General features: G+C 48.4%; 1 protein-coding gene across 1 annotated transcript in view; it reads left to right on the forward strand.

The window, feature by feature from the left end:
- LCTL (lactase like) overlaps positions 1 to 20,388 on the forward strand; it is a 52,659-nt gene that overhangs the window by 23,669 nt on the left and 8,602 nt on the right. Inside the window, exons 7-10 of the mRNA XM_063925570.1 lie at positions 805 to 900; positions 9,238 to 9,292; positions 11,072 to 11,233; positions 11,534 to 11,808. Of these exons, the coding sequence (XP_063781640.1) occupies positions 805 to 900; positions 9,238 to 9,292; positions 11,072 to 11,233; positions 11,534 to 11,808 (588 nt within the window). The remainder of the gene's footprint in view (positions 1 to 804; positions 901 to 9,237; positions 9,293 to 11,071; positions 11,234 to 11,533; positions 11,809 to 20,388) is intronic.

The following is a 20,388-nucleotide window of genomic DNA, read 5'->3' on the forward strand; positions in this document are numbered from 1 at the left end:
GGTCACAGTGTCCATCCCCGGAGACCGCAGCCGGATCGCGATTTTAGCGGGTCCCGCCTAGGGGACCCTCTTACCTCCTCCCTAACGTGCAGCCATGCGATCCAGGAGAGCAGCGGCGGTATGTGTGCCTGATGAGACCAGAGCGCCTCCGCTTTAAGTACCCGGCACGGGAGTATACAGCGCCGCTGGGGGAGGTGAGGGAGCCGCAGCTTGATATGTCAGTATGACATATAGCACCAGGTGCCTATGCTGCAGCCCTTGAAGTCTTCTTTCTTCTTCGAAAAGCTCTTTTCTGGGCTGCCTAACGCAGCCCTCCCTGTTAGCTGCCTGCACTGCAGGCACCTACTTACAAACTGAGCTCCAGTGCCTGGAGGCGGGGATATAGAGGAGGCGGTGCAGTGCATCCTGGGAACCGTCAAAGCTTTACCAGGCATGTCCAAACTGCGGCCCTCCAGCTGTTGAGAAACTACACATCCCAGCATGCCCTGACACAACTTTAGCATTCTCTGACAGCAAAACTGTGTCAGGGCATGCTGGGATATGTAGTTTCACAACAGCTGGAGGGCCGCAGTTTGGACATGCCTGCTTCAGCCTGTTGGTGCCTCAGATCAAGATCCAACTCTACACCCCGATGTTATTCCCTGTGGAATACCAGTGTACCCCGCTGCAGAAATGACATTTAGTAGCTAATTGGTTGGCACGTTATCCCTCTCCAAGGCCTAGCACATCTGCCCCATCTCTTACTGGCCTGCAAGTCTTTTCTCACCTTTTTTCAAGGGACCAAAATGGTGTTTTGTCTTCTAGTCAGTGGCTGTTGAAGGGTATGAGACAGGCGAACACGCTCCTGGCCTGAAGCTAAGAGGGACTGGAGCATATAAGGCTGCTCATCACATTATTAAGGTGAGTAATCATGAACACAACACAGTTTGTATATAACATGCATTACACTGTAAACAGATGCTGAGTAAACTATACAGGCACTCAGTGATTACATGTACATAGAAAAGGTAAACACTTGAATGGGTTTGTTATAGAGAACATGGTTGAGACATGCATTAAGTGTGGCCAGTCTGCAATGGGGGTGACTAGCATTAACGAGCACTAGTCCGACTTTTGCCCCCTCCCGTGTAATACAGCATTGGGTTATCCATCAAAAAGTTCACATTCGATGGTCCACAGTAACACTTTTGATCAATGGTAGAAAAGCATCAATTTGTGTGGTGTAACTAGCATGGACACGTGGCAGTGGTGGAGCCAACTGGAGAAGGGCTATGCCAAGGTGATATGATTTGTAGTGTGCTGGGGAGAGCTGTGCGCACTCTAGTAATGCAAAACATCATCATGAGGAAACAAAATAAACAATCTCATTTATTTGAAATCGACAAATAATGCACCACACTCATTGATGGATTCCTAACATTGATCAAAAATACTGCTGGATACCAGCAAATGTATTGCTGGAACCCCTCTATTCTAATCTGCTCCATCTGAGTCCATGGAATGTGACATTTTGATATTTTACTTGGCCTCATAGTCATAAAAAACAATTACATATCTCTTAGATTTCCCAGTTTTGAAAACTGGGTGTTTGATGCGGCTTATTTTGTCTCGATGTTGCATGTATACATGTTGGGTAATAACCAATAATATAGTATGATGCAGTGTGTGATATCTCGTCACAGGTAATGAATGGTTTGTGGGCTGGCGGCCATTTTACATGTTGGACAATATTCAGGCAATATATTTACTAGGATCTAATTAAACCTCCGATGCATGAGGCACAGTGAATGGACAGGCTTCATTCTCAAATTTTAGTCAAGCCCAAGAAATGTCTGCCTTAGGTTTTAAAAGACCATGGGTACATCGTAGGTCTTGGCATAGAATACCACCCAGATATAAAATATGCGTAATGACCAGTAATATGGCCATGATTTAGCTCTAGTGCAGTGGTTCCCAAATGCGGTCCTCAAGCATGGATAGCCTTAAAACCTGGACTGTTAGGTCTAGGTTTTTCGAACCACTGCTCTGTTTGCTTACCCAACTGTTATCTTTTTATGGATAATGTCATCAACCAAGGAAGCACATTGAGGTTTTATTACACCCATTTCATAGTCACCACTGAGCACACCTTCTATAAAATTAGTCTTTAAGAATAACCAGCACACATTAGCACAGGAGTAGGCAACCTGTGGCACTCCAGCTGTTGTGGAACTACTGGCAGTGTAGCCAATGCACTGCACCGGGCCCTGGACAATGAAGGGCATGCAGCTAGCAACATTAACAGTACTAATAAGGAGTCTGTGTGACTCAGTACGCCATCCAACCAGTCGCTACAGGCCCATAATAAAAGAAAGGATGGGGCCCCTCTTCTCGGCTTAGTGGATAGCTTCTGCAGGACCAGGCCCGTCTGCTCTGCCATGCCACCCTCTATTCTAATCTGTTCCCTCCCATTCAGCGGACCAAGCCTCCCCCTCCTTCCACTCTAACGTGCGCCCTCATTCTACTCTGTCTGGAGCTCTGTAGGACAAAAAATAAGATTTTACTTACCGATAAATCTATTTCTCGTAGTCCGTAGTGGATGCTGGGACTCCGTCAGGACCATGGGGATTAGCGGCTCCGCAGGAGACAGGGCACAAAAATAAAAGCTTTAGGACTACCTGGTGTGCACTGGCTCCTCCCCCTATGACCCTCCTCCAAGCCTCAGTTAGGTACTGTGCCCGGACGAGCGTACACAATAAGGAAGGATTTTGAATCCCGGGTAAGACTCATACCAGCCACACCAATCACACCGTACAACCTGTGATCTGAACCCAGTTAACAGTATGACAAACGTAGGAGCCTCTAAACAGACGGCTCACAACAATAACAACCCGATTTTTTTTTTGTAACAATAACTATGTACAAGTATTGCAGACAATCCGCACTTGGGATGGGCGCCCAGCATCCACTACGGACTACGAGAAATAGATTTATCGGTAAGTAAAATCTTATTTTCTCTGACGTCCTAGTGGATGCTGGGACTCCGTCAGGACCATGGGGATTATACCAAAGCTCCCAAACGGGCGGGAGAGTGCGGATGACTCTGCAGCACCGAATGAGAGAACTCCAGGTCCTCTTTAGCCAGGGTATCAAATTTGTAGAATTTTACAAACGTGTTCTCCCCCGACCACGTAGCTGCTCGGCAGAGTTGTAATGCCGAGACCCCTCGGGCAGCCGCCCAAGATGAGCCCACCTTCCTTGTGGAATGGGCCTTGATAGATTTAGGCTGTGGCAGGCCTGCCACAGAATGTGCAAGTTGAATTGTGCTACAAATCCAACGAGCAATCGTCTGCTTAGAAGCAGGAGCACCCAGCTTGTTGGGTGCATACAGTATAAACAGCGAGTCAGATTTTCTGACTCCAGCCGTCCTTGAAATATATATTTTCAATGCCCTGACAACGTCCAGCAACTTGGAATCCTCCAAATCGCTAGTAGCCGCAGGCACCACAATAGGCTGGTTCAGGTGAAACGCTGAAACCACCTTAGGCAGAAACTGAGGACGCGTCCGCAGTTCTGCCCTGTCCGAATGGAAAATCAGATATGGGCTTTTATACGATAAAGCTGCCAATTCTGACACTCTCCTGGCTGAAGCCAGGGCCAGTAGCATGGTTACTTTCCATGTAAGATATTTCAAATCCACCGATTTGAGTGGCTCAAACCAATGGGATTTGAGAAAATCCAAAACTACATTAAGATCCCACGGAGCCACTGGGGGCACAACCGGGGGCTGTATATGTAGTACTCCTTTTACAAAAGTCTGGACTTCAGGAACTGAAGCCAATTCTTTCTGGAAGAAAATCGACAGGGCCGAAATTTGAACCTTAATGGACCCTAATTTGAGGCCCATAGACAATCCTGTTTGCAGGAAATGTAGGAATCGACCCAGTTGAAATTCCTCCGTCGGGGCCTTCCTGGCCTCACACCACGCAACATATTTTCTCCAAATGCGGTGATAATGTTGTGCAGTCACCTCCTTCCTGGCTTTTACCAGGGTAGGGATGACCTCTTCCGGAATGCCTTTTTCCCTTAGAATTCGGCGTTCAACCGCCATGCCGTCAAACGCAGCCGCGGTAAGTCTTGGAATAGACACGGTCCCTGCTGAAGCAGGTCCCGTCTTAGAGGTAGAGGCCACGGATCTTCCGTGAGCATCTCCTGAAGTTCCGGGTACCAAGTTCTTCTTGGCCAATCCGGAGCCACGAGTATCGTTCTTACTCCCCTTTGCCGTATAATTCTCAGTACTTTTGGTATGAGAGGCAGAGGAGGAAACACATACACTGACTGGAACACCCACGGTGTTACCAGAGCGTCCACAGCTATTGCCTGAGGGTCTCTTGACCTGGCGCAATACCTGTCCAGTTTTTTGTTGAGGCGGGACGCCATCATATCCACCTTTGGTTTTTCCCAACGGTTCACAATCATGTGGAAGACTTCTGGATGAAATCCCCACTCCCCCGGGTGTAGATCGTGTCTGCTGAGGAAGTCCGCTTCCCAGTTGTCCACTCCCGGAATGAACACTGCTGACAGTGCTATCACATGATCTTCCGCCCAGCGAAGAATCCTTGCAGCTTCTGCCATTGCCCTCCTGCTTCTTGTGCCGCCCTGTCTGTTTACGTGGGCGACTGCCGTGATGTTGTCCGACTGGATCAACACCGGCTGACCCTGAAGCAGGGGTTTTGCCAGGCTTAGAGCATTGTAAATCGCTCTTAGCTCCAGTATATTTATGTGAAGAGACATCTCCAGGCTTGACCACACTCCCTGGAAGTTTCTTCCCTGTGTGACCGCTCCCCAGCCCCTCAGACTGGCATCCGTGGTCACCAGGACCCAGTCCTGTATGCCGAATCTGCGGCCCTCTAACAGATGAGCACTCTGCAACCACCACAGAAGAGACACCCTTGTCCGTGGAGACAAAGTTATCCGCTGATGCATCTGCAGATGCGATCCGGACCATTTGTCCAGCAGATCCCACTGAAAAGTTCGTGCATGGAATCTGCCGAATGGAATCGCTTCGTAAGAAGCTACCATTTTTCCCAGGACTCTTGTGCATTGATGCACAGACACTTTTCCTGGTTTTAGGAGGTTCCTGACAAGTTCGGATAACTCCCTGGCTTTCTCCTCCGGAAGAAACACCTTTTTCTGAACCGTGTCCAGAATCATTCCCAGGAACAGCAGACGTGTCGTCGGGGTCAATTGAGATTTTGGAAAATTCAGAATCCACCCGTGCTGTTGCAGCACTACTTGGGTTAGTGCTACTACGTCCTCCAGCTGTTCTCTGGACCTTGCCCTTATCAGGAGATCGTCCAAGTAAGGGATAATTAATACGCCTTTTCTTCGCAGAAGAAACATCATTTCGGCCATTACCTTGGTAAAGACCCGAGGTGCCGTGGACAATCCAAACGGCAGCGTCTGAAACGGATAATGACAGTTTTGCACCACGAACCTGAGGTACCCTTGATGTGAAGGGCAAATTGGGACATGCAGGTAAGCATCCTTGATGTCCAGGGACACCATAAAGTCCCCTTCTTCCAGATTCGCTATCACTGCTCTGAGTGACTCCATCTTGAACTTGAATTTTTGTATGTACAGGTTCAAAGATTTCAGATTTAGAATAGGTCTTACCGAGCCGTCAGGCTTCGGTACCACAAATAGTGTGGAATAATACCCCTTTCCCTGTTGTAGGAGGGGTACCTTGACTATCACCTGCTGAGAATACAGCTTGTGAATGGCTTCCAATACCGTCGCCCTGTCTGAGGGAGACGTTGGCAGAGCAGACTTTAGGAACCGGCGAGGGGGAGACTTCTCGAATTCCAACCTGTAACCCTGAGATACTACCTGCAGGATCCAGGGGTCCACCTGTGAGTGAGCCCACTGTGCGCTGAAATTCTTGAGTCGACCCCCCACCGCCCCTGAGTCCGCTTGTAAAGCCCCAACGTCATGCTGAGGGCTTTGCAGAAGCCGGGGAGGGCTTCTTCTCCTGGGAGGGAGCTGCTTGGTGCACTCTCTTACCCTTTCCTTTGCCTCGGGGCAGATATGACTGTCCTTTTGCCCGCTTGTTCTTATAGGAACGAAAGGACTGCGGCTGAAAAGACGGTGTCTTTTTCTGTTGGGAGGGGACCTGAGGTAAAAAGGTGGATTTCCCGGCTGTTGCCGTGGCCACCAAATCCGATAGACCGACCCCAAATAATTCCTCCCCTTTATACGGCAATACTTCCATATGCCGTTTGGAATCCGCATCACCTGACCACTGTCGCGTCCATAAACTTCTTCTGGCAGATATGGACATCGCACTTACTCTCGATGCCAGAGTGCAAATATCCCTCTGAGCATCTCGCATATAAAGAAAAGCATCCTTTAATTGCTCTATAGTCAATAAAATACTGTCCCTATCCAGGGTATCAATATTTTCAGTCAGGGAATCCGACCAAACCACCCCAGCACTGCACATCCATGCTGAGGCGATGGCTGGTCGCAGTATAACACCAGTATGAGTGTATATACTTTTCAGGGTAGTTTCCAGCCTCCTATCAGCTGGATCCTTGAGGGCGTCCATTTCAGGAAACGGTAACGCCACTTGTTTTGATAAGCGTGTGAGTGCCTTATCCACCCTAGGGGGTGTTTCCCAGCGCGCCCTTACCTCTGGCGGGAAAGGATATAATGCCAATAACTTCTTTGAAATTAGCAGTTTTCTATCGGGGTTAACCCACGCTTCATCACACACTTCATTCAATTCCTCTGATTCAGGAAAAACTACAGTTAGTTTTTTCAGACCCCACATAATACCCCTTTTTGTGGTACTTGCAGTATCAGAGATATGCAAAGCCTCCTTCATTGCCGTGATCATATAACGTGTGGCCCTACTGGAAAATACGTTTGTTTCTTCACCGTCGACACTAGATTCGGTGTCTGGGTCTGTGTCGACCGACTGAGGTAAAGGGCGTTTTACAGCCCCTGACGGTGTCTGAGACGCCTGGACAGGTACTAACTGGTTTGCCGGCCGTCTCATGTCGTCAACTGATTTTTGTAACGTGCTGACATTATCACGTAATTCCATAAACAAAGCCATCCATTCCGGTGTCGACTCCCTAGGGGGTGACATCACCATTACCGGCAATTGCTCCGCCTCCACACCAACATCGTCCTCATACATGTCGACACACAGCAGACACACAGGGAATGCTCTTATCGAAGACAGGACCCCACTAGCCCTTTGGGGAGACAGAGGGAGAGTTTGCCAGCACACACCCAAGCGCTATAAATATATAAGAACAACCCTACAGAAGTGTTGTTTCCTTTATAGCAGCTTAATATATCAATATCGCCAAAAAAGTGCCCCCCCTCTCTGTTTTTTTACCCTGTTTCTGTAGTGCAGTGCAGGGGAGAGTCCTGGGAGCCTTCCTCGCAGCGGAGCTGTGCAGGAAAATGGCGCTGTGTGCTGAGGAGATAGGCCCCGCCCCCTATTTCGGCGGGCTCTTCTCCCGGTGTTTGTGAGACCTGGCAGGGGTTAAATACATCCATATAGCCCCAGGGGCTATATGTGATGTATTTTTAGCCAGAACAAGGTATTATCATTGCTGCCCAGGGCGCCCCCCCCCCAGCGCCCTGCACCCTCAGTGACCGCTGGTGTGAAGTGTGCTGACAACAATGGCGCACAGCTGCAGTGCTGTGCGCTACCTCATGAAGACTGAAAAGTCTTCTGCCGCCGGTTTCTGGACCTCTTCACTTTTCGGCATCTGCAAGGGGGTCGGCGGCGCGGCTCCGGGACCGGACTCCATGGCTGGGCCTGTGTTCGATCCCTCTGGAGCTAATGGTGTCCAGTAGCCTAAGAAGCCAATCCATCCTGCACGCAGGTGAGTTCACTTCTTCTCCCCTAAGTCCCTCGTTGCAGTGAGCCTGTTGCCAGCAGGACTCACTGAAAATAAAAAACCTAATAACTTTTTCTAAGCAGCTCTTTAGGAGAGCCACCTAGATTGCACCCTGCTCGGACGGGCACAAAAACCTAACTGAGGCTTGGAGGAGGGTCATAGGGGGAGGAGCCAGTGCACACCACCTAGTCCTAAAGCTTTTATTTTTGTGCCCTGTCTCCTGCGGAGCCGCTAATCCCCATGGTCCTGACGGAGTCCCAGCATCCACTAGGACGTCAGAGAAAAAGAGATGGTAAGTTCATGTGGAGGGAGGCACTGGCATGTTCTAATGTTATTGTGGGGAGTGTAGTGTGCTGTAGCACAGCATATTGGGGGATGTAGTACAGCACATAGGGGGTTAGTAGTGATGTAGTGCAGTATATAGGGGGGGGATGTAGTGCAGTGATGCAATGTACTGAAGTGATTTACATGAGGCATAATGCAGTGATGTAGTGTTGTAACATAGTGCAGCATATAAGGTGGATGCAGTGCAGGGATGCTGTATAGTGGGGGATGTGGGGAACACACTACTGTGGAAGGGACATGTCTAGGAGACACTGGGGGCATTTGGGGCACATAAGGGGGCATGTGGGGAAAATGCTGTTGTGGAGGGGGCACAGCCACAGGTACTTATTGCATCAACGTACTAACAGTCTTGTTTTTGACTCACCACTCACACTTGCCTAATGCTGGGTACACACCTATAGCTATATCTGCAGATCAATTGATCTGCAGATATATCTATAGCCGGATATGGAAGTGTGTTGTGCATACACACTGCCCGATCAGTCAGGACTGACTTAAAAAACTGGGCATTTACATGCGCCCGCCTAGTTCAGTCGTCAATCACCGTCAGGTGCTGCAGCATGTGTACGCGTACACACGCAGCAATGCACCAATATATCGACAGGTATATTGGTCATCGGCTGGGCTGCAGCGATAGGTCAGTGAACGACAGCGTTCACAGACATACTGTACATACACACTAGCCCACGGACCCGCGATATATCGGCCGTTCAATAGAACGCACGATATATCGGCCAGAGTGTACGCACCATAACTCTGGAATGCCACAGGTTGCCCTACTCCTGGTCTAACATTTTGTGCATACACCCATGTGGAATTTTTGTTCTACTGCCATAACTACCTTACATGCATTGGGAAATACACTGTGACTATACCTGGTGATACCTACTGACTGCCCCCATGTTTTTCCAATAAACTACACAATCAAACATCAGCACCAATACGAATGTACAACTGTCAAAATGCATTTTCTCCTTGTGATTATGTGTTGCAGGCACATGCCAGAGCGTGGCACAGTTACAGCAAACACTGGCGCAACAGGCAGAAAGGTATGGAGGTCTATGATTAAACTAATGCCAATTATATTTGGGGTACATCTTACTTTTGCCTTAACACTAGAGTCTAATTATAGAATTATAAATCGGAAACTAAACAAATTATCACAAGGTGAGCAGAAGTGTGGACTGTGGGCCATGCAGTAACTGTGCAGGACAACCAATCACATTGGCCAATGACAAACACACAAATGGCTGCCCAGCCAATTATAAAAAAAAAAAAAAAAAAATCTGTCACTTATCAGTTTGGTCAAATGTCTCTTTGCAACTGTTTTTACTCATAAATCTGGCAGTATATGTATAGTTCTAGTATCTATTTACCTTGTTGTGGTCCCTTAGACCAAGTTCCCAAACCAAGGTTCTCAAGCCACACTAACAGTCCAGGTTTTAAAGGAGAAAAATGGACAAAATCAGTCAGACAAATTGGTTAAATGAAATGGATTAAACATACCGTATATACTCGAGTATAAGTCGACCCGAAAATAAGCCGAGGCACCTAATTTTACCACAAAAAACTGGGAAAACTTATTGACTCAAGTATAAGCCTAGGGTGGGAAATGCAGCAGCTACTGGTAAATTCAAAAATAAAAAATACCAATACACAACCTTAAGTTTTGAAAATTGTGCTGGAGGGACAGCACGTGGAGCAACTGAGCTCCTGACTAAAATCTAAGGAATTTTTTTGAGATTGGCTGTGTCACCCTAATGAAAAGGGTGACAAAGACCATTGAATCTTGAGAGACAAACATCCCTTTTGAAGGGACCTGCATCTCTCAACAGGAGATCCTCTGCAGAGCAAGGAGGGTACAGTGAGTACTGGTTGTATGAGGGCCCTAGTTTAGGATGGCAGGAAAGGTAAACGTCGACATAGTTAAGAAACCTGGCTGATAGAAAAGGTCTCCCCGGTCAAGAGCTGCGCCGCAGAGGGACCGAGTGAACAGGGTCCCGCAGCGCGTGATGGCAGGGAGTGAGTACACCGCGCGGCTGAAATGCTCTGTTGCACTCTGAGCGCCGCCCCCCCCGAGACTCAGTTTGAATTCTGCAGTGCACAGAAAAGAGGCACATGAAACACAGCGGGCCGGGGGAAGTCAGGAAGCCGCCCGCACCGTACAGCCGCTGACTAGCGCTACGGGACTTAGTGACAGGTCCCGGAGCGCGCACAACAGACAGCCGCGTGAATGCTGATCCCATCAGCCGGGCGCCGCTACGGGACTTAAATTTTGTTTATAGCCATTATATGCACTACAAAAAGTATTAGTTTGCAAATGTTAGGGGTACAGATAATCATACCTCCCAACATGACCCTCTCCAGGAGGGACACAATGCTCTGCTTCTGGACTTCTCTCTAAATTTGTGATTGGCAGCACCTGTATTGAACAGGTTAATGGATAAGAAAGATGTTTCAGCACAGGTGAGGCAATCATACATTAAGAGGGAAGTCCAAGAGCAGAGCATTCTGTCCCTCCTGGAGTGGGTCATGTTGGGAGGTATGGATAATGCAAACAGGCTGCCAGGGGGAACCCAAGTGGAGAATGATTTGAGAATCTGTCTGAGAATATGAAATGTAATATAAATGCAATTAAAGACTTACTGGTTAATTTTCTGTATACACGTGGGTTTGTAATGTAATTCTATCTAGATCATTTTAAAACGAAGGTGATAATATGAAGTGTCAAGTAATATGCGCAGCTAATTCTAAAAAAAAAATAGCTAACACTTTGTACTATATGGGTATGTGCCATTTACCTCTGCATATTTCTCTATGATCCTCAGGAATGGTGGGAATCTCACTGACTACTGAGTGGGGGGAACCCGTGGACATCTCCAGTCAGAAGGACATTGAGGCTGCAGAGAGATTTGTCCAGTTTAATTTTGGATGGTTTGCTAATCCCCTCTACAATGGAGACTACCCGCAGATAATGAAAGAATATATAGGCAAGTTACATTATACATACTGGGCATCAGACTTCTGGTGTAGACTCTATTGCGTAGAATTTATTATTATTTTTTATAGAATTGGTCCTCAAACACAATTATGTAACATATACTGTATATGCAACACTGCTCATAGCCATACAATGTAGTATAATATGCTCTGGTATGTTGGAATCTACATCTGTTAATGCATTAGGTCATGAAACATGTATAATACAAAAACAAGACCTTGTGGAGGGAAGACCTAAGATTAGAGTGCTGCAGAGCATCTCCTAATGTGTGAGATGTTTTTACTTACAGGTCAGAAAAGTGCTCAGCAAGGTCTGGGCATGTCCAGACTTCCTACCTTCACGTCTCAGGAGAAGGGTTACATTAAAGGCACAAGTGACTTTCTTGGAGTCGGCCACTTCACCACAAGATACATCACAACCAGGAACTTCCCATATACTCAGGGTCCAAGTTACTTCACTGACCGAGACCTGAGAGAGCTGGTGGATCCCAAGTGGCCTGAGCCGGAATCTAAGTGGCTGTACTCTGTCCCCTGGGGCTTCCGGAGGCTGCTTAATTTTGTGAAGGTAACTTGCTTGGGGTAAATCTGACAACAAAGCAGTGAAGGATCAGAGGCCAGCCTATTAGTATTAGCTTATATTCATAAGGATGCCTGCATCAGACAATACATGTTTTGTGGATTTCTTTAATCATGCATAAGTAAGTTAATCTATTTTGCGGAGTTTCTAATCATAAACTGCTTCCGCAGACAGAAATTCTGAAATTTTGACCTGTTGGGGCGTACTTGAGGGTTAGAGTGGAGAACCACTGCCATAAATAGATGGGGCACATTGTTTGAATGAGCATCCTTAGTGCCGTGGTCATTTACCGTGGGTAATTGCAATTAGCCCCAAAAGCTTTTTTTTTTCTTTCTGTAACAAGCGATACAAATTGGATAGCCTGTAAAGAAATAGGATTTCAATACCTACCGGTAAATCCTTTTCTCCTAGTCCGTAGAGGATGCTGGGGACTCCAAAAGGACCATGGGGTATAGACGGGATCCGCAGGAGACATGGGCACACTATAAGACTTTAAATGGGTGTGAACTGGCTCCTCCCTCTATGCCCCTCCTCCAGACCTCAGTTATAGGAACTGTGCCCAGGGAGATGGACATTTCGAGGAAAAGGATTTTTGTTAACCAAGGGTGAGAAACACACCAGCTCACACCACAACACACCGTACAACATGGCTTTTAAGCAATACCAGTTAACAGCATGAACTAAAAACAGCAACAAGCTGAACATAACCGATACACAATCTTCGTGTAACCAAAGCAATAACAAACAATACTACTGCAAAAACAGTCCGCACAGGGACGGGCGCCCAGCATCCTCTACGAACTAGGAGAAAAGGATTTACCGGTATGTATTAAAATCCTATTTTCTCTTACGTCCTAGAGGATGCTGGGGACTCCAAAAGGACCACGGGGTCTATACCAAAGCTTCATACCGGGCGGGAGAGTGCGGACGACTCTGCAGCACCGATTGAGCAAACATGAAGTCCTCATCAGCCAGGGTATCAAACTTGTAGAACTTAGCAAAAGTGTTTTAACCCGACCACGAAGCCGCTCGGCAAAGTTGAAGTGCCGAGACTCCTCGGGCAGCCGCCCAAGATGAGCCCACCTCTCTAGTAGAATGGGCTTTCACTGACTTCGGCAACGGCAATCCAGCCGTAGAATGAGCATGCCGAATCGTATTACAGATCCAGCGGGCAATAGTCTGCTTGGAAGCAGGAGCCCCAACATTGTTGGGAGCATATAGGACAAAGAGAGCCTCTGATTTCCTAATTTGAGACGTTCTGGAGACATACATTTTCAAGGCTCTGACTACATCGAGAGATTTTGAAACAGCCAAGGTATCTGTACCACAATAGGTTGGTTTATGTGAAACGAAGAAACCACCTCCGGCAGAAATTGTTGACGAGTTCTCAATTCCGCTCTATCCACATGGAAAATCAAGTAAGGGCTTTTGTGAGACAAAGCCGCCAATTCTGACACCCGTCTGGCGGACGCTAAGGCCAAAAGCATGACCACCTTCCAAGTGAGAAATTTCAACTCAACCTTTCGCAAAGGTTCAAACCAGTGAGACATAAGAAATTGCAACACCATGTCAAGATCCCACGGTGCCACGTATGTATGTGCAGTACTCCTTTCACGAAAGTCTGAACTTCTGGAAGGGCGGCCAATTCTCTTTGAAAGAAAATAGATAAAGCCGAAATCTGCACTTTAATGGAACCTAATTTCAGGCCCGCATCCACACCTGCCTGCAAAAAATGGAGGAAACGACCCAGCTGAAACTCCTCCGTAGGAGCCTTCTTGGCCTCACACCAAGACACATACTTTCTCCAAATACGGTGATAATGCTTCGCCGTGACCTCCTTTCTAGCCTTAAGGAGAGTGGGGATGACTTCCCCGGGAATACCCTTTCGAGCTAGGATTTGACGTTCAACCTCCACGCCGTCAAACGCAACCGTGGTAATTCCTGGAAGACGCATGGCCCCTGCAGCAACAGATCTTCTCTGAGAGGAAGAGGCCAGGGATCTTCTATGAGCAATTCCTGAAGATCCGGATACCAGGCCCTCCGTGGCCAAACTGGAACAATGAGTAACGCCTGAACCCTTGTTCTTCTTATGATCCTTATCACTTTTGGAATGAGTGGAAGTGGAGGGAACACATATACCGACTGAAAAACCCACGGAGTCACCAGGGCGTCCACTGTACTGGCTTGAGGGTCCCTTGACCTGGAACAATATCTCTGATGCTTCTTGTTGAGGCGAGACGCCATCATGTCTATTTGAGGAATTCCCCAACGACTTGTCACTTCTGCAAACACCTCTTGATGAAGACCCCACTCTCCTGGATGGAGATAGTGTCTGCTGAGGAAATCCGCTTCCCAGTTGTCCACGCCCGGGAGGAAGACCGCTGACAGAGCGCTTACATGTTTTTCTGCCCAGCGGAGAATTCTTGTGGTCTCCGCCATTGCCGCTCTGTTCTTTGTTCCGCCCTGGCAGTTTATGTACGCCACCGCTGTTACGTTGTCCGACTGAATCAGGACAGGTAGACCTTGAAGAAAGTGTTCCGCTTGCAGAAGGCCGTTGTAGATAGCTCTTAATTCCAGAACGTTTATGTGCAGACAAGCTTCCTGGCTTGACCATTTTCCCTGGAAATTTTGTCCCTGTGTGACTGCTCCCCAGCCTCGGAGACTTGCATCCATGGTCACCAGGACCCAATCCTGGATCCCAAACCTGCGTCCCTCTAGGAGGTGAGAACTTTGAAGCCACCACAGGAGAGATATTCTGGTCCTGGAAGATAGACTTATTTTCCGGTGCATGTGCAGGTGAGACCCGGACCACTTGTCCAACAGGTCCCACTGAAATACCCGGGCATGAAACCTGCCAAACGGAATGGCTTCGTAAGCTGCAACCATCTTCCCCAGCACCCGAGTGCATTGATGGATCGACACTTTTGCCGGTTTCAGAATCTCCTTGACCATGGTCTGGATTTCCAGAGCTTTTTCCGCTGGGAGAAACACTCTCTGCAGTTCCGTGTCCAGGATCATGTCCAAGAGTTGTCGGAATCAACTGTGACTTTAGCAAATTTAGAATCCAACCATGTTGCTGCAGAACTGTCAGGGAGAGTTCCACGCTTCTTAGCAACTGCTCCTTCGATCTCGCCTTTATTAGGAGATCGTCCAAGTATGGGATAATTGTGACGCCCTGCTTTCGTAGGAGCACCATCATTTCCGCCATTACCTTGGTGAAGATCCTCGGGGCCGTGGAAAGACCAAACGGCAACGTCTGAAATTGGTAATGACAATCCTGAACCGAAAACCTCAGGAAAGCTTGATGTGGAGGATATATTGGGACATGTAAGTAGGCATCTTTTATGTCGACTGACGCCATAAAATCCCCCCCTTCCAGACTGGAGATCACTACCCGAAGAGATTCCATCTTGAACTTGAAAGTTTTCAAATACAGATTGAGGGATTTTAGGTTCAGGATCGGTCTGACCGAGCCATCCGGCTTTGGTACCACAAAAAGGCTTGAATAAAACCCTTCTCACCTTTGAGACGGGGGTACTGTGACAATGACACGCTGTTGACACAGCTTTTGTATCGCAGCACGCACTACTACCCTTTCTGGTAGAGAAACTGGCAAGGCCGATTTGAAAAATCGGTGGGGGGGGGGGGGGGGGGGGGCACCTCCTGAAACTCCAGTTTGTACCCTTGGGACACTATGTCTAACACCCAAGGATCCAGGCCCGAGTGAAACCAGACCTGACTGAAGAGCCGGAGACGCGCCCCCACCGGTACGGACTCCTATAGAGGAGCCACAGCGTCATGCAGTGGATTTAGCAGAAGCCGTGGAGGACTTCTGCTCCTGGGAGCTTGGCACAGCAGGAGACCTTTTTCCCCTTCCTCTACCCTTTGAGGCAAGGAAGGACGATCCTCTTCCTTTTTTGTATTTATTAGGCCGAAAGGACTGCATCTGATAATGCGGCGTCTTTTTCTGTTATGCAGGAACATAAGGAAGAAATAATGACTTACCCGCTGTAGCAGTAGACACCAGATCAGCGAGGCCGTCACCAAACAAGACCCTACCTTTATAAGGGAGAGCTTCCATAGCTTTCTTAGAGTCGGCATCAGCATTCCAATGATGAATCCATAGCGCTCTCCTGGCCAAGACTGCCATGGCATTGGCCCTTGATCCCAAAAGGCCAATATCTCTCGCCGCATCCTTTAGGTAAGCTGCAGCGTCCCTGATATAACCGAGAGTCAAAAGAATGCTATCCCTATCCAGGGTATCCATGTCAGAAGCCAAATTATCTGCCCACTTGCCAATAGCACTACTCACCCATGCCGACGCCATGGCAGGTCTGAGCAACGCACCCGTAGTGACAGAAATGGATTTTAAGGTCGTTTCCTGCTTACGATCCGCAGGGTCCTTTAGGGCAGCAGTGTCAGGAGACGGAAGCGCCACCTTCTTGGACAGTCGTGATAGAGCCTTGTCCACATTGGGAGGTGACTCCCACTTTTCCCTGTCGTCAGAGGGGAAAGGATATGCCATTAGAATTCTCTTGGGAATCTGCCACCTTTTGTCAGGAGATTCCCAAGCTTTTTCACAAAGAGTGTTCAGCTCATGAGAGGGGGGAAACGTCACCTCAGGCTTTTTTAAACAAACAAATCCTAATATCAGGAACAGTAGGTACTTCTGAAATATGTAAAACGTCTTTAATTGCCACAATCATGTACTGAATACTCTTAACCAGCTTTGGATTTAAACTGGCCTCACTATAGTCGACACTCGAATCAGAGTCCGTGTCGGTATCAGTATCTGCCATCTGGGTAAATGAACGCTTTTGTGACCCTGAGGGGGCCTGTACCTGAGACAAGGCATCCTCCATGGATTTTCTCCACGTTTGTGTCTGAGAATCAGATTTATCCAGCCTTTTAGTCAATAACGCCACATTTGCATTCAATGTACTCAACATATCCACCCAATCAGCAGTCGGCGGTTCCGACAGTCACTCCCAGCGCCATATCTGCCCCCACTGCAACTTCCTCCGGGGAGGAGCACTCAGCCCCAGACATGTCGACACACACGTACAGACACGCACAAAAACACTGGCTATAGGGGACAGACCCACAGGAAAGCCTGTTAAAGAAACACAGAGGGAGTTTACCAGCTCACACCCCAGCGCCTATTCCAGTACTGAGAGCAAATACACACTGCCTCAGATGTCTGTGCTGTTATTATTAAAGTGTTAATAGTACCGAATTACTGTGCCCCCCCCCTCCCCCCCGTTTTGGTCCCTGTTACTTGTGCAGGAGAGTGGCGGTCCGGGCCAGCGTCTCTGCAGCCTGTGAAGAGAAAATGGCGCTGGTAAGCTGTGAAGGCTAAGCCACGCCCCCTCAACGGCTCGCTGTAGTCCCGCTCAAATTTTAAATATTTATACTGGCTGGGGCTATATCAAGTACCTAGGCCAGTGTTTCCCAACCACGGTCCTCAAGGCACACTAACAGTCCTGGTTTTAGTGATATCCAGGCTTGAACACAGGTGACTTAATTAGTACCTCAGTTATTTTGATTTAACCATCTGTGCTGAAGCCTGGATATCACTAAAACCTGTACTGTTGGTGTGCCTTGAGGACCGAGGTTGGGAATGCCTGACCTAGGCACTGTTGATATATATAATTTTGCCAGATCAATTGCTAAACTCCAGTAATCATGCTGCCCAGGGCGCCCCCCCTGCGCCCTGCAAGTGCCGCGAGAAGTGTGTATGGGAGCATGGCGTGCAGTGCGACCGCTGTGCGGTACCTCGTTACTGAAGTCTTCTGCCGTCACTGAAGTCTTCTGATCTTCTTTATACTCACCCGGCTTCTTTCTTCTTGCTCTGTGAGGGGGTTGACAGCGCGGCTCCGGGAACAAGCAGCTAGGCGAACCAAGTGATCGAACCCTCTGGAGCTAATGGTGTCCAGTAGCCTGAGAAGCAGAGCCCTTAAACTAAGAAGAAGTAGGTCCTGATTCTCACTCCCACGCTGCAGGGAGCCTGTAGCCAGCAGGTCTACCTGAAAATAAAAAACCTAACATAAAGTCTTTTAGAGAAACTCGGTAGAGCTCCCCTAGTGTGTGTCCATTCATTCCTGGGCACAAAGTCTAACAGGTCTGGAGGAGGGGCATAGAGGGAGGAGCCAGTTCACACCCAGTTTAAGTCTTTATAGTGTGCCCAAGCTCCTGCGGATCCGTCTATACCCCATGGTCCTTTTGGAGTCCCCAGCATCCTCTAGGACGTAAGAGAAATAATTAATAACCTGCAGCCTAGTTGCTTGTTCCCGGAGCCGCGCCGTCTCCCCCCTCACAGAAGCCAGAAGAAAGAAGCCGGGTGAGTATGTGAAGAACAGAAGACTTCAGTGACGGCAGAAGACTTCAGTAACGGAGGTACAGCGGTCGCGCTGCGCTCTATGCTCCCACACACCAACAGCACTCTCAGGGTGCAGGGCGCTGGGGGGGGGGGGGGAGCGCCCTGGGCAGAAGGTTACTGTTTTCTTGATAAGGCTGGCAGTGAAAGCATTTTCGGTACCGTGTCTCATACCCCCGCCAGCATGTTACAGCGCGCTGCGCGCCTTTGATCCCCCGCCGCCGGCTTACACGGGTGCAGGGCGCGGGGGGGGAGCGCCCTGGGCAGCAAGTTAGTTTTTTTTTTTTAAAGGGCTGTAATGTTATGCATTTGCGGTGCCGGGGCTGTGTCCCAGACCCCCGCTAGCATGTTATAGCGCACTGCGCGCCATTTCTCCAGCGCCGCCGGCCTCCATGGGTGCAGGGCGCTGGGGGGGGGGGGGGAGCGCCCTGGGCGGCAGTTACTGGGGGCTGGTTCACTGGGAAAAAAGGTGCATATGATGGGCCCCGGGACGCCGCGGCCAATACCCCCGCCTTTTGATAGCTGCGGGCGCGCTGCGCTCCGGTGCGCCCACGTGCCGACGGTTTGCTTGGGTGCAGGGCGCACGGGGGGCGCCCTGAGCAGCATTAGTTTCCGATGGTATATAGTGTCTTTACACTATTTACGGTGCCCGACCTGTATATATACACATAATGGAGCTATAGCGCGTCGAGGGGGGCGGCCTTAGCCCGCACACATACAGGGTCAGCGCCATTTTCTCTCTGTCCCCGCCAAGTATGTAATGCGCAAACAAGGGGGGGGGGGGGCACAGTGTTTTAGTGTTATGTTACACATAGATAACACTAGTTGAGGTAGGAATGAGCATGAAATCATTCTTGTGTGTATTTTCTGTGTGCTCCCTGTCAGATATACCCATTTTAGTACACTTGTGTCGACAGGCGTGAATGTTCTGTTATAAACACCTATGGGGTTCACTGTTGGCATCGCCGCCGCACGTGGGTACTTGCTACAACATAAAAAGTAAATATTATAGGGGAGGCACAATGGTATGTGGGTGACCCTGTCGGCACCAACTGTTGTCACCGGGGGTAAATGGACATGCTGTATCTGACTTATACCTGTGTATATACAGTTGTACGTTACTTCCCTAGGACCGATGGGGTCGCAAGACGGTAATTTTGCCTGGTTACTAATCGGTTTTCTGTCGACTATAATGTTTCCTGGTAGATCCACGACTGGGGCTTTTCAGTACATGGTCATACACGTTCAGAACACATTAATGTCACTGGGGTCCAGAAGGCTCGGGACAATCCGATTATATGTATGTTATATATATATATATATATATTTAGGATATGTGGCTATATGTGTATTACAATATGTAAATTCATACTATGATTTATGATGAATACTGGTGTAATAGTATTCCTTCTCATGTGCTGGTCGCTCTGTTGATAAAGCTCTAGGTCGGCTGTGACTCACACGCTCTCCAGAAGTCCGAAGGGTTATTCTTTTTCCGTCATGGATGGAATATTGTGAAAGTCAACGTCTGGTCGACACGGGGCCCTGTCTCAAAGGATCGTATACAGGAAAGCTAAGTGATATGATTATTTTTCTATGCTGTGGGCTTTTTGCATTACAGGCACATGAGGGAGTTGTTTTTGTTCAGTAAGTCATAAAATAGATTTACCCTATAGAGAGAGGGGAGGTTCCTTATGTTGGATCTTCTCTATAAATTTGCGTCAGGCTGCCATACGTATACAGGTAGTGGCTGAGGCTGACTCCGAGAGTTACTGGAGTTTTTCCCTGGGACGGTGTACCTCTGTTTGGGGGGATGCCTCAGTTCAGCCAATCTCGGTGGATAGTCCTGGTAAGTCTAACTTCGGGAGTTAGATTCCCTGGCAACAGTGGGTGACGCATTCTTTTGGGGGATGCAGTCATTTTAATCGGTTTAATACAGTTTTTTGTTTTTCCCTTTCTGTACAGCCTGTGAAAGGTGAAAAGGTAAGAGTTCTGCAGCCTTGTTAGGTTCGCAGAAGAGGATGTCGTTTCTATTTCTACCACATACACCACATGTCACAGAGTCTATATGGCGGGACCCCGTGCCGGTGAGGACTTAGTTACTACTTTCAGTTAGTCCGGGAATAGACTAGGACCGGTGAGTTACTTATAGAATCCAAAGGGGGACACTCTGGAGTTACAGATGTTTCCCC

Source organism: Pseudophryne corroboree, chromosome 6, assembly GCF_028390025.1.
Source record: "Pseudophryne corroboree isolate aPseCor3 chromosome 6, aPseCor3.hap2, whole genome shotgun sequence".
Lineage (NCBI taxonomy): Eukaryota > Metazoa > Chordata > Amphibia > Anura > Myobatrachidae > Pseudophryne > Pseudophryne corroboree.